The sequence below is a fragment of the Cydia strobilella genome, chromosome Z, assembly GCF_947568885.1.
Source record: "Cydia strobilella chromosome Z, ilCydStro3.1, whole genome shotgun sequence".
In the NCBI taxonomy this organism is placed as follows: domain Eukaryota; kingdom Metazoa; phylum Arthropoda; class Insecta; order Lepidoptera; family Tortricidae; genus Cydia; species Cydia strobilella.
The window spans coordinates 52,867,882-52,883,016 of NC_086068.1; the positions used below are offsets into that span (position 1 = coordinate 52,867,882).

Below are 15,135 nucleotides of genomic sequence, written 5' to 3' on the forward strand. Positions count from 1 at the left end.
CTTGGTGTTCCCAGGCGAAGGGTTTTGTGAGGGATCTGGGTAGGCGCTTGCGGGATAGGGGTTGTGATCCTAGGTCTGGTGCGTACCTGGTCCAAGGTATATCTTTGGCGGTTCAACGGAACGCCGCTGGTATTATGGGGACGTTTGGGCCGGGTACTTACCGGGTTAGGGTTTAGGTTTGCTCTTTTATGTTATTATTATTGTACTCATAATTGTTTCTTTGTTTTTAATCAATGTTGACGATGCGTGTTGCAGATAACTTACGTGTAAACGAACGTTTTGTTTTGACGAAACCTGAGGTGGATGAGCTTATTGTAATGTGACGAAGCCTGCGCTGTGGATCTGATGGTATGCCTTTTTTTTTGGTTACTAAATAAAATAATAATATAACATATTAATTATTAGAACTAAGTAATTAGGGAATATTACGCGAAACTCTGCGAAGGGGGCGCCACTAGCACAATGTGAGGGTCTATCGCGAAACAAAAAAAATGAAATTTCGTTATCTAACATCTCTATCACTCTTGCATATTCGAGCGATAAAGAGGCAGATAGCGAAATTTCGGATTCACGTTTCCCGGTAGGTCCTCTGTAAACAAACCGCCTTGAGGCATCAATGTCACATTTTATTATCTCTGAAAACTTGTCAAAAACCTGTTAAAGATACAGTATATATACGATACTCTATGACACACTCTATGATGTACACGAGGAGAGGCCTATGCTCAGCAGTGGGCGATAGAAGGCTGATAAGAAGATGAGTTTTGAATGATTCACGGTTAGTTTCACTAGACTTATATTGACCGGGATATAGACCGTGATTACCTTTTGTATTATTTGTGACAAAAGGTAATCACGGTCTATATCCCGGTCAATATAAGTCTAGCGATACTCTATGGTTTACTAAAAAGTCTAGTGTTGCACTCTGGTGGCAGAACATTGCAATAATATCTCCTATAGCAGCAACATATTTTTGTTTAAAATCATTCTTACGTTAAATTTGTTTTTACTGACAAAATTAATTACTTATTCAAAATATGATTAACTAATATCCTCTGTAAAATACCAACCAAAAAGCCTATTTAACAAAACGTTTTATATGGTACGAGTATGAACGGGAATAACACTGTTAAGTACGTAAATCTGCTATTCTCTACTGCTATTTTATTTCTGGATAAGAGTGTCACTTGGCCAACATCCGGACGAATGCGGGTCACTTGCAAACAAAAACGGGCTCAGGACCGGGACAAGCGGCGTACTAGAAGAGAGGCCTATCAATTCAATTTAATTCAATTATTTATTTCAAATTATTTGATCCATATAGTGTTAGTAAGTACAACAAAACTTAAAATTAATTAAGGTTAGTGACATACAATTACAATTTACAAAACACACACATAGGTACAATAAATTATAAAATTAAATACAATAATGAATAAGATAAAATCTAGGCAATCGATATGCACCGCATCCAGCTTACTTGCCAACGTTTTCAGAATACTATTGTTACTGCCACACAGTCTCCGCATAAGTGGCCGTGGCTCAGCAGTGTTACCCCCTTATTCATAAAACTTTACGGGCCTGACTTAGTTAAATTATGTTTTATCCCTTTCTTACAAATACATAGCTAATTCAGGTCAGTAACGCATTTATAAGGCCATAAGTAAATAAAACTGCCTTGGGTAATAAAATTCCTTCGGCCGACTCAATCTACGTTGTGTTATATCCCCAACCGCTAATCAATCAGTTGTTTTGTCCTGTAAGTACTTCTTGCAGTTCAGCGTGTAGTGAGTAGTTATCAGAAATTAAACCGTCTGTGCTGAGGACGGGATGTGGCAGTTTATCCAGTTTGCTCGTCAGTCTTCGCCAACGCGTCTACAACGAGCTACTCTTTTTGCAGTTGGCAACTATAGGTAATACTAAAGTAATACTAATAAGCTTATTATACTGATCGGCGATTGGCCCTACTCACACCTACACGTAGGTACGGAATTATATGTTTTTAAATCACAACTTCGGACGGCATGGGCCTATGGGATCATAATCATGGGATTATGTTTGACTTTTGCTTAATAATAACGTCTGAACGGATATATAAGAAATTTGGCAAATAGTTTATAAACGGCAATAAGATGTAGGATACTTTTTATCCCTGAACTCATCACCTAACATGATGAAAAGTGTGAGGTGAATGAGCAGTTTATGAGTCTTAAACTATTTAAGTTAGACCCGCCAAACAAATACGCGCTTAGTTAGTTTTGTCTTATTTAGCAACACAAAAATGTATGTTTATCATTAATTCATTAAGTATTTGCTTAACCAAAACCTATTTGGTATTACATATCGCGATTAGTTTTGTTTCTTTGAACTTATCCGGGATAACGTAATTATTTATTTGTATTTTGTAAATTTTGTAATTTTTTTAACATTACATATGGGCATTTTATATTTTGTAATAATGTGAATAAATGATTTGGATTTCCAAAACAATATCACTCAGGTCAAATACCAAGCGAATATTGTGGGTGGGGTTTGAGCGAGGTTGAATTTGGGCTAGTACTTACCAATTCGCTTTTAGAATAATAACCCAATCACACTAGGTAAGGTAGGTAGGCTGGCTGGGGTTACCAAGCGTACCCCAGGCTCCCATGAGCCGGGACATACGCGAGGATGATGATGCCCCAATTACACTAGATCGTTAGCCACATGCATACACCGGTGACCGATCCGGTGATTGACCCATGTGGTTGCGCCATATTGTAGTGCCTAGTAGGTACTACCTACCTAACGGAAAGAATTGACAAGAAACCTACATGCATGAGCAAGATGGTGTATGCAAAGTACAAGTTCGTATCGAGGCAACTAGGTAAATACCTTAAGTACCTATTACAATATCTAATATACTATAGATGTCTCCAATACGTGAGGGTGACTTGTAGGTATGATGAATGTAAATGCTCATTGCCTTCTCCATCTTCTTAAAAGCTCGCACAACGAGGGGCCCCCTCACGATTCGGTCCTGTCATCTACTTCATTACTACGTCTCAGCTGAAGCAGAACGCATCATGTTTTCGCACCTCACCGTTTTGGGTATAGTATTTTTTAATACGTAAAAACTTCCCTAAATATAGTGTGTTTCTGTGTGACAAAAAGTTCGCATGTTTGTTTTTTAAAGTTAAACTAGCTACTAATTATTAACCTAAGCACTATCACTTTATTGAAGCAATTAATTAAGGAAAATGCCTCTCGTAGAATACTTTTTTTAAACACGCATTCCTGAACCACACGTATAATTCGCATGTTGACTAGATTTTAATGGTGTCTATCTATAGTAATTTTTAAGTGAATCAATAAATAATTAAGTCAGAAAATAAATGAGAGTCAATGTTCCAAACGCCGCGCCGACCCCGCTGCGCGGGCCCGAGTACCTAAGATTTTCCGAGTTCTCGCTTACGCACGGACCGATAAATTGCCTCGGATAAAGTGGGTCGCTTTATGCCCTACAAGCCCTAGTTGTATAATCTTCTTTTTCCGAACAAACCCTATGTATAACATTTTATTCCTCTAGAAACTCTTCCCGCATGACACAAACTAACCTCAGTGTACGTTACTTACGTTACTTTGAAAATAGCATTTAGGTAATTTTAATAATATTATTATTGTATTTTTGTTCTAATTTAGCTCCTCATAATTTGTTTTTCCAGCATCCAATTTTAACCAGAAAAATAATAATTTGATTCTCCTAATTCGCATAATTAGAAAACCACAAAGAAATAAATAAGTTATTACCGGACTTTCCTTGACAGCAGTCTTTTCTCTAAATAGTACCTTTATATTCACTCATTATCTTATTCTCTACGTTAGTATTCTTTAGTATCTAAGGTATTTAATATATGACCGGTATTTGGTATTTAATTTATAATAATATGACTTCCTTCAAATGCTAGCGAGTCGGATTGAAAATATCTATATTATTGTACCTATGCCGTATTGGATACTTCGGGGAGAATTATTGCTCTACGTACTTTTCCACAGAACGTTTAGTGGTATTTTACATGAATATTTTTATACTCGAGGGTCTCAAGTCCGACCATACCTGCTACAAAAAATGTCGGATATAGACCATGGCATTGACATCTCGCAATTTACGACTTAAACATGTTAAATTGAGCCCTTGATAATAATCTATATATATAAATGCACGTGTCCTTGCTGACTCATCAACGCAGAGGCGAAACCACAAAAGCTAGAAAGTTGACATTTGCACACCAGGTTTGCATTTGGAGTTAAACCCTAGGTCCATGGGGTCCCAGCGCGCACAAGTTGTTTGCAGAAATCGCGAAGCGTCTGGTTGACGTAACTGGTGACCGAAGAGCTGGCGGCTTCCTCGCACAACGTATCAGCATTGCGATACAGCGAGGAAATGCCGCCAGCATCCTTGGTACAATGCCTCAAGGGCCTATTTTAGATTTAAGCTAGTTATTAATTTCGTTTACGTAGTACCACTGTATATATCTTGTATGTAAATAAAGAGTAGTGGTTGCATTTATAAAGTGTACAAGAGATAAGAAGCGATTTTGAAAAATTCAACCCCTAAGGGGGTTAAAAATGTTAAAATCTATATATATAAATGCATGTGTCCTGACTGACTCATCAACGCAGAGGCGAAACTACAAAAGCTAGAAAGTTGAAATTTGTACCCCAGGTTGCATTTATAAAGTGTACAAGAGATAAGAAGCGATTTTGAAAAATTCAACCCCTAAGGGTGTTAAAAAGGTGATGAAAGTTTGTATGGGGTTCAAGTTTTTTTTTAAGCTAGCAATTTGAAACTTGGTAAAAAGATTTATTATTAGAATACAAGAAAACTAATTTCAGCGTTTTTGAAAATTCATCCCCCAAGGTGGTGAAAAAGGGGTTGAAAGTTTGTATGGAGATCAAAAATTTTGTCAAGTGCAGTACTTGAAACTTTGTATATGTGCATACTATTAGAATACAGGAAAAGTAATTTCAGCGTTTTTAAAAATTCATCCCCTAAAATGGTTAAAAAGGGGTTGAAAGTTTGAATCAATTACAAATGCTTTGAAACTTCTTAGAAAGGCATAATAGCCGCTTACAAAAAAAATATTTCGACGTTTTTGGAAATTCAACCCCTAAAGAGGGTTAAAAAGGGGATGAAAGTTTGTCTTGTGATTCAAATTTTATTATAAGCTAGGAACTTGAAACTTTGCAAAAAAGTATTATATTAAAAAACAAGAAAATAATTTCAGCGTTTTTAAAAATTCATACCCTTAGGTGGTGAAAAGGGGGTTGAAGGTTTGTATGCAGATCAAACATTTTTTTGAGTGCGGGACTCGAATCTTTGTATAAAGGCATATTATTAGAATACAAGAAAAGTAATTTCAGCGTTTTTAAAAATTCATCCCCTAACAGGGTTAATAAGGAGTTGAAAGTTTGAATCCATTACAAATGCTTTGTAATTTCTTAGAAAGGCATAACAGCCGATTACAAAAAAAGTGATTTCGACGTTTTTGGAAATTCAACCCCTAAGGGGGTTAAAAAGGGGATGAAATTTGTCTTAAGTTTCAAACTTTATTCTAAGCTAGGAACTTGAAACTTTGCGATAAGGTATTATATTAAAAAAACAAGAAAACAAATTTCAGCGTTTTTAAAAATTCGTCCCCCAAGGTGGTGAAAAGGGGGTTGAAAGTTTGTATGGAGGTCAAACATTTTATTGAGTGCGGGACTTGAATATTTGTATAAAGGCATATTATTAGAAGAAAAGTAATTTCAGCGATTTTAAAACTTAAAGGTGTTAAAAAAGGGTTGAAAGTTTGTATAGAGTTTAAATTTTATTTTAAGCTAGGAATTAGAAAAAGGTATCTCATTAAAAGAGTCGAAAACTGATTTCATCGTTTTTGAAAATTCACCCCTCCAAGGTGGTAAAAAAGTGGTTGAAAGTTTGTATAGAGATCAAACCTTTTTTTGAGTACAGGACTTCAGTCTTTGTATAAAGGCATATTATTAGAATACAAGAAAAGTAATTTAAGCGTTTTTAAATATTCATCCCCTAAAAGGTTTAAAAAGGGGTTGAAAGTTTGAATCCATTGCTTTGAAACTTCTTAGAAAGGCATTGTCTAATATTACAAAAAAAATTATTACAACGTTCTTAATAATTCAACCCCTAAGGGGGTTAAAAAGGGGATGTAAGTTTATATGTGGTACAAGTTTTCGTTTAAGCTAGGAACACGAAACTTGGTAAAAGGGCATTATATTAAAATAGACGAAAACTGATTGCACCGTGTTTGAAAAGTTTGTATTAAAAAGTTTGCATCGGGAGCGAATTTTTTTTTTAAATAATGGACTTGAAAATCTAAGTGTTGAGAGGGATTATATCGAGAACAAATTTTTTTCAGTTAGGGGCTTAAAACTTCGTAGTTTGTGAAAGACAAATTTCATACGTTGTATAATTATTAACAAATGATTAACCGTCCCTACTGATATCTTTTGCTGCATAATGTTCTATGCTCATAGTCATGTAAAATATATAACCACCAACATACAAATCCACGCGTACGAAGTCGCGGGCAACAGCTAGTGATAATATACGCTATTGCTGTTTAATCGAATGAATGTATTATCTTATGCTAACCAATAATAATACTTATATGCCCCGCTTATTTAAAGATCTGGAGGCTGGAGCCGACTGCGGTCATAGACTTGCCAGTTTGATGACAAATCGTGTTCTTGTTACATATTTTTTTATGTATCTTTCAGCCCTAGCCCTAGGTGTGGTTGTAGCCGCGCCCAAGGCTCACAAGAACCACTGGAACTGCCACGAGTCCCCGCGCGGGGCTCGCTTCGAGGAGCAGCATGCCGTGGGCACCTGGATACTGTTGCGCATGAAGACTGAGGCGACTAACGCCGTCGACAACACGCATTGCGTGGACTTCTCGCACGTCAATGAGGAGGTTAGTGTCTAGCCCCGGCCAGGGCCCATATGAGACGCTGAAGCTGCCACGAGTCCCCGCGCGGAGCTCGGTTCGTGGAGCAGCATGCCGTTGGACACCTGGATACTGTTGCGCATGAAGACTTATGCGACTAACGCCGTCGACAACACGCATTGTGTGGACTTCTCGCGCGTCATTGAGGAGGTTAGTGTCTAGCAGCGCCCAAGGCGTACAGGAGCACCAGCGTGCAGCGTTCCAGTGGAGCTATCAGATTTGGTTAAATATTATGATTTTTTAAGTTAATATTTAACTTACACTATGTCTTAAATGTCTATGTGTCAACCACATCACCCAGACTAATAGGATCGCGTGTAAAGTTATGTCCGGTACTAGCAAGTATGTAAGTGTGATAGGGACGAATACCTATTGACTCACATAATGCAGGAACACATGTATTATGGGCAATCTTGGATACTTTTCATTGGTCTTACGGCAGTTTTATACGTTTCCCAAATGAAGTATTTCCTCTTTATGACTAGGGAACTCGCAATGTAGAAAATTCGTTTATCTGGAACATTCGCAACGCATTGTATTTACTCGTATTCTTAATCAGAAAATATCTACCGTCGCATGGAACCCCTAAGACTAGAAAGAAATCCGAATATTGTTTACCATAGTGTAATTTTTTTTTATTAGTTTAAACCCGCATCTTCTTTTATCCGCTGCGTATCTTGGTATTTATACCATATTTATTAGATTTATTGCTGGCTTACCAATGAGCTTAATTTATATATTTTTTTTTTGATAATTTGATTACCAAAAAAAACCTAATAAATATACCTAAAATGATTTAAAACCATATATATATGTTGTTATAAATATTTATATATAATCAGTTTTTTCTAAGTAGGCCAGGAAATGAATGCTCAAAAAAAGGTATAGGAGGAAATGCTTGGAACACAATTTTTGACTTCGTAGCTTTGTTTGGACTAGTTAGGAAGTGAACATATCAAAAGTCCCGGCCGTAACCCTGGTGCCGGGGGGGAGAGGGGGGTGTGAAGGTTCAATTTTTCGGTGTATTAGATTATTAAAAAATAGTTATTTGTTATACAAGGATGCAAAGTTGTATTTTACCCGCGAGTGTGGAATTGAAACACGAGCAAGCGAAAGGATTCTATAGTTGAACCACGAGAGAGCGTGTTTTAACACACGAGAAGTAAAATACACTTGCACCCGTGTGTAACACAAAACTTTTCGCCTCACTATAGCGAGGAAAGTGCAACATCAACAGGCGTTAGATCATCTTCATCATTGGAATCACTCATTTTTTTACGATATTATAATAGAAAACTGGAAGTTATGTATTTTTACGTGAGTCGGAGTCGGTGAGAACGGTTTTAAAGTAAAAATTTTGGTGACACTTGATAATGTTGACATTTCTGACGATGCGTTTTGAAATTGCATCGACTCAACTTCTGCGGTCAGTTATATGCAACATCATTATAAAAAAAAAAATATTCCTTATGGAATTTTAAGGTTTATGACTCAAAATCATTAAATAAACCTATATTTGGTATTTTTTATTAAATTCTCAAACCATTTATTTAATGGTAATTTATATCGAACGAACTATTATTATGAGCGTTTTACGTTTTGTTATCTGTCAAAAGCTACTTAAAAACGTTTCAAGGTCAAATTACTTTCCCCACTAGTGGATAAAATGCGTTTTTCCCCGCTTGTTTTAAAGGATAAAAGACGGCTTTCCGAACTAGTGGGGAAAAACATATTGTATGTCCTAAGTGGCCTAAATTTTGCCTACTTAGTCATAATGTTATTTAAAACCTAACCATCCTCTAGTGTGAAAGAATTAGTTATATCTTTTTCTACATTTATTCTACATTTATAAGGTAAATATTATATAGAATAGAATAGAATAGAATACTTTATTCGTAAACACACACAGAGACAATAGACATACATTAAAAGAACATGAAAATAAAGTGTCACGAAATGGCCCCATCTCAGCATGCTGCTGGCGACTTCCAGCGCTGATCTTCCGATGAGACCATCACGTGAGAATCACGGAAGGTAACAGACAAAAAGAAAGCAACATAAAAGAAAGAGACATAAAATATGGCGAAAAATAAAATTACACATCGTTTACACAAACTAATACAAAAAGAGATACAATATGACGACATAAGAACATAACATAAGTACATAACATTATTATATAGTGTTAGAAGACAGATACCTTTTTCAAACATACAACTTAATTTCATAATGAATTATAGCAATTAATTTTTAACAAGCAGAAACGTCTGCGGACGATGCTATTAAGTTTAGAATAAATTTTAAGTGGAAAAATTACTTTTAATTACTCTTTTTGTCTCACCCAAGGCAGTAATTTTTCCACTTTTAAATTTATTTTAAGCTTAATTATAGCAAAATAACTAGAAACGTTTCTGAGAACCGTCATCACCACATGAAATCATCACCGCTCGTCATTTTTTCCCGGTGATGATGGGTATGGTGTTGACGATTTGAGTTTATTGTTTTTGTTTCTAGAATACGAATAAAATATGATCGTGATCAAACGCCTGCCGCTATACATCATAAAAAAAACAGTAGTTAATATCTATGCCACACAATAAACTTCATGTAGTTTTCCATTCATTTCAGTAATTATTTTTAATCATAGACATAGTATAGTAGTTATAGATATGGAACCGAGCGACCACTGTAAGAGAAAGACATATTCACATTGTATTTTCACCGTATTGACAGGTTAATGTATGGCAGCATAATCCTTTTTCTCTTTCACTCTTATAAATTTCGGTATTTCGCCATCGCCTCCTACCTATGCTGCCATAACCCGACCATGAAAAAAAACCCGGTCGGTGATAAGGACAAAGCATGGCACTGTTTTCTCTTTCCTCTTATAGGAATCGCAATAAGACTATCTTTCTCTATCAAAGAGTGTCAGGCCCTTGTTTCTAATATATTATTCGTAACTTCTTTAAACCAAAGCATAACGGTGATGATCCTTTGTTGTGACAAACTGCGTTTTACAAATTTGTTCGTAGTATTTCTCACGATTCAATCATGTAAATCTGAAATAAAATCATTTTTTGAATTTTATACTAAAGTGAAAAATAGGGCAGGGACTTTTAGCAGTATTTTGTTGTTCATAGGGAACGTGCGCGTTGGAGGGTCTGCCATCTTGTGGCCTGAATCGGAACCATAAACATGTACATCACATGTTCATTGACACTTCACGCCAAAGCAAGTGCTGCCATCTTGTGGGCTACTTTGGAAGCATAAACTACACATTTACGCCTCGCGCCAAAAATCTGACGTCTCCTGTGTTGCCCCCTACAGTTTATGCACGCTCCCTATACACGGAGATCTCATTATTCTGAGTACACGGAGATAAGGTCACATTGACATTACCATGACGGTGTTGACGGATATTCGTGACAAAATTAAAAAAAAAGTACTTTCTCGTTGAACGAGTTATTGCATATTTTTTCATGTGTTAAACAACAACATGGAAAAGATATAACTAAAATAAAAATCGCAATCGTACGATAGGTATGCGATAATTTTCAATGCTAACTAAAGGATTTCGATTTTTCCGGTAGACGGTGATGATTTTACACATGAAACATTTTATAAAAAAAACCTGTTAAAGTTATTGGAGATGTTAATTGAAGGAATATTAAGATATTGTTCTTAAAAACAAATCAGAAGTTGCAACACGCACAACCTACTGTTTTTTTAATAAAGACCGAGACATAACTTTTCGTCGGATTTTGAAATCCACCCTCCTATCCCTCAGTACCGGACACAGTAGTAGTCCCGTAAAGGCAGACAGTAAATATGTTTTTTTTTTCGGTTGTATTTTGTACCTACGATGCTTCAGATAGAAGAACGGGCAAGGAAAAATGGAAGAAAAAAATGTTCGCAAACGAAGGCGTGAAAGAAGTGAAAATTTGATATATAAAGGAAAGCAAGCTAACAATATAAAAAGTAAAGAAAAAGGTGATGCTGAGGGGAAACTAAATAAACAAGTGAAGCGCGAAGTTAAAAAAGGAGAAGAAACAGCAGCCATTGGTTGAAGCATCCCGTAGTATGTTTAGACTATGACGAAAACTGCATTCTTACAGTGCTCCAGTTGCCGTGGGTGGGCGCAGGAAGCCTGTGCTTGATATTCCAGAATATTTGTGATCGATGTCAAAAATTTTAAACCGTCCGTTTCGAAATGTAGTCAGTCCGGTCCGGTACTAGGTGCCTCTTGCAAAGAATAAGTTTTTTTTTTAAAGTTTACTTTTCGTTTTTGAATTAGTTTATGTAGAAATTGCATTTGTGTTATTTTATTTTGATTCTATTGATTGTTGAGTAAAGTAATTCATACATTCATCAATTCATTCATTCGAAAAGGCTTAGGTGTCCGCCACTGGGGGACTTCCCCCTATCTAAGCTGTATTGCTTAGGTTTTGTACCTACCAACTCAAAATTTGCATCACGTTACTTTGCCACTCCTAATGTGGATAAAATTCAACTTTATTATCAGTTTTTGAATTGTAATAAAATAAGTTTTTGGCAAAAATTTCATTTTTGATACAAGCTTTTATCGCTGACTGTACTTTTCTTTCCACATACAACTAATACTCATCGAGACAATTCTAAAAAACCCAAACACACAATGAGGTTGCGTTGTTTTTTCACGGAGTTCCTATGGCCACCTCCTGTCTCCATCATCAGATCAGCTCGATGGTACCATAATATTGCATTGTCACCCAACTTACACACGTATGCAATTTTCAGCTTCATCTGATACCGGGAAGTGGGTCAAATTTAACTTGCAAGATTTGACCCGTACAAACGTACATAGTTACATACATATTACATACATACTTAACTTACATAGGTACATTGCAAGTTAATAAAAAGCTTGTAAAAAGAGCCTTTACGAGCTGACGTCTGATTTAAATGTTAATAATCTTCTTAAAAATAAACTTACAGTATACTCGTAACTTGTATATATGTAGACAACAATCACAAAAAATGTACTTTAACCAAATATCCAGGAACGAAATGGCCTCAAAGAGCTAATCGCCCAATATGTGGAGAACCTGGAGTGGAAGAACATAACCCTCAAGATGCAGATACCTTGCGCGCAGTCCAACGCCACCCGCCGGGCGACCTACTTCCTGGAGCGGCTGGAAGATCACGGCTCCTACCGAACTCTTCAGATGCCAGCCAATAATGGTATTTAATCTTCTTCTTTATCAGCACAACCCGCCGGGCAACCTACTTCCGGGAACGGCTGGAAATATTTCTGGACTGGAAACCAAATGACAATCGCCTTTGTAAAACCCAATTCAGCAGTCTGACGGGCTCGTAGTGCTAGATAGTCCACCAATTTTTATAGCTGAGTTTTAAATATATATCAAAATTATCAGATATCCTAGTCAAAATCAGTTAAAAATATTGCATGCCTCGCATAATAATAATCTAGAATCCTAATTGGTTGTTTGCACTCTTTAGCCAAGTTCGACCTGGCGGAGTTCCACCGCTACCCGATGCGGCTGAAGCTGCTGGAGGGCCGCTACCTGCACATGCTGGACTGCGTGGATCACGTGGCCTTCCTTATGGGCCGTACGCACAGCGTGGACGAACGGCTGCGCGCGCTGCTCGACGCTTTCTGGCCTGATGATGCCTCCCCCGTTAACCAACTCTAGGTACTGTTGAATATATGTACACTGCACATGTCTGGACCACATGGCCTTTTTCGTGAATCGCACGCACTCGTGGTCTGTTACCTGCGCGCGCTGCTCGTCAAACACCTAGAGATGTGAATTATGAGTTGGGCATAAACTGCATTCGCCTGCGATATGCTTATGATATAAATATTCGTTTATGGAAAGAAAGTTATTTACCTTTCGACTTAAACGCACTAAGTTTTCTTATAGCGCACCCAGTCACATTGCCTACATTTTTTCCGTGCACGGTTTATCACTATGGTATTAAACAGGATACAGGATTATTGGTACGATTTAACTCACACGGTAGTTTATAAGTTTTTACGGTTGACTATGTGGTTAAAGGGTTTGCTATGGGTGGTTGATTTCTATTATACTCAGTAATTAAAAACTATATACATTACCAGTCACAAGAACCCGCTGCCAAAAAACCGCTCCCACACAATCTAAGTGACGCTGGTATTTTATAGCGACATGCTGAAATTAAATGACACTGGTATAAACATTCAAGTCATATCTATGTCTGGTACTAGTTTTTGTAACTAGAAAGTAAAACAAAATGTATATGTAAAACTTCTACTCGCATTATTTTCTATGTATTACAATTTCTAGCAACTAGTAGCAAACATAAATAATAGTAATATATATCTTACTTAAATGTTCATGCTGAGTTTCATATAACGTAACTTCGATTTTATGGCGGCGGTTCTTGATTTAGTTCCAAACTAAGACTGCATAATATGTATCTCCTCAACCGTCTGTGTGTGGATGCGTTGTCAGAGCAGTACTATAGTAGAATGTTTTTCGGGTTTCAGAGATCCTTTGATTGTCGATGTCCGAGTCAAAGAAACAGGCGTTAAGGCAGATTCACCCGAAGCCGGGAGATATAAAATATCTCATAGGTTACCTACTATTGATTTTCTGGTCAGAACTATGACGGGTGTTTTATATTATGGCTAAAGAATTAAGTTACATACATAGGTATGTAACTCTAAATAAATAGTTTTCTTTTTATATAGAGATAGTTTTAATAACAGAAATAGACTATGCCTTAAGGGGCCCACTGACTATTAGTCCGTTGTTCTAACTGACAGGCCGATATCGTCCGGCGGACTGATAGTCAGTGGGCCCCTTTACCCTTTAAATAAACGGTTAGACGTTTCATTTAAAGGACGTAGACGACTAATAATTAAACGCTTCATTAAATTTTTATGTTGTTTTTGGAGTTTGGATCCCTACACCGAGCACAACCGGACATGCTCGTGGACAATTATTTTTCTATTTACGATAGCTAACAGTCATTCCGCTAAGTCATAAGGTATGGATTGAAATCAGTTTTTTTTAGAAATTAAATTATTCGAAAATGCATTTTACTTGACAGCCACTAAAGTGTAGAATTAAATAAGTAAGTAATTTCGTATTTAATCTCCATGTTAGCATATTTTTGCATTGCCATTGGATTTTCTGAAGTAGGACTCCAAATTTTGACTGAATCAGATAGCGGGAAATAAGTCAAAGGTGGGTAAGACAACATTTATACACATGCAATTTAGCTAAATAAGTGTGTAAAACTAGACCTCAACTTGAACATAGACTCATTTGGTGGGAATTTAATATTTGGAAAATTAAAAAGCAAAATCGGATAATCTCACCTGCCTCACGCTGCGCTGCATTCAACACAGCTAGGTAGTCTAGTACCATTTCATGAGTAAATTGTTATGTTAGAAAACACTTAAGTACCTACTTTCGATACCTACACACAAAACATTTCGAAGGAATACAAATATAATTATAATGAAATGTTATTAAGTACTATGCTTGTTTGAGAACCTATTATATTTCAAAAAAATTGTTTGTCGCTAAATGCAAGCTTAAATTACGGAAACGCTATATCATGCCATGGACATGGAATATATCATTAACAATAAATTGAGCAGGTAGCGGGAGAGTAATTGAAAGTTACTCGCTGCACTACTATTCATTAAACATTTCAATGCTAACATTAAACTATCTGAGAGTCAGATGACGTCAAAAGACAATAATATTGTTATAGTATATTATAATTACCCATTGCATTTGCTATCGTGAAAGGGTGCGGCAAATATAAGGGCAGGCATGGGCGAGTAGGTAATAATTCTAATTACTATCGCCAGTCACATACCTACGCCGGCAGGAGCATTTTACTTGTAGATAAATAAATAAATAAATATTATAGGACACACATATTCTTACACAGATTGACTAAGTCCTACGGTAAGCCCAAGGAGGCTTGTGTTATGGGTACTCAGACAACGATATATATAATATATAAATACATAGAAAACAAGCAAACCCTAGTCACTATCCACTAGGCCATACCGGTCGTCATTAATCAGATACGAGTATGCAGTCAAAATTCCCTCTTAAAACGACGGACTTCA

The 15,135-nt window shown here is 36.6% G+C and overlaps 1 protein-coding gene across 1 annotated transcript; it reads left to right on the forward strand.

Moving 5' to 3' along the window:
- The first annotated feature begins 3,008 nt into the window (after positions 1-3,008).
- LOC134755114 (uncharacterized) lies at positions 3,009-13,680 on the forward strand. Its single transcript, XM_063691591.1, has 5 exons — positions 3,009-3,090; positions 6,775-6,968; positions 12,041-12,221; positions 12,501-12,694; positions 13,531-13,680. The coding sequence occupies exons 1-4, from the start codon at positions 3,066-3,068 to the stop codon at positions 12,692-12,694; spliced, it is 594 nt and encodes a 197-aa protein (XP_063547661.1). The 5' UTR covers positions 3,009-3,065; the 3' UTR covers positions 13,531-13,680.
- The last annotated feature ends 1,455 nt before the right edge of the window (positions 13,681-15,135 follow it).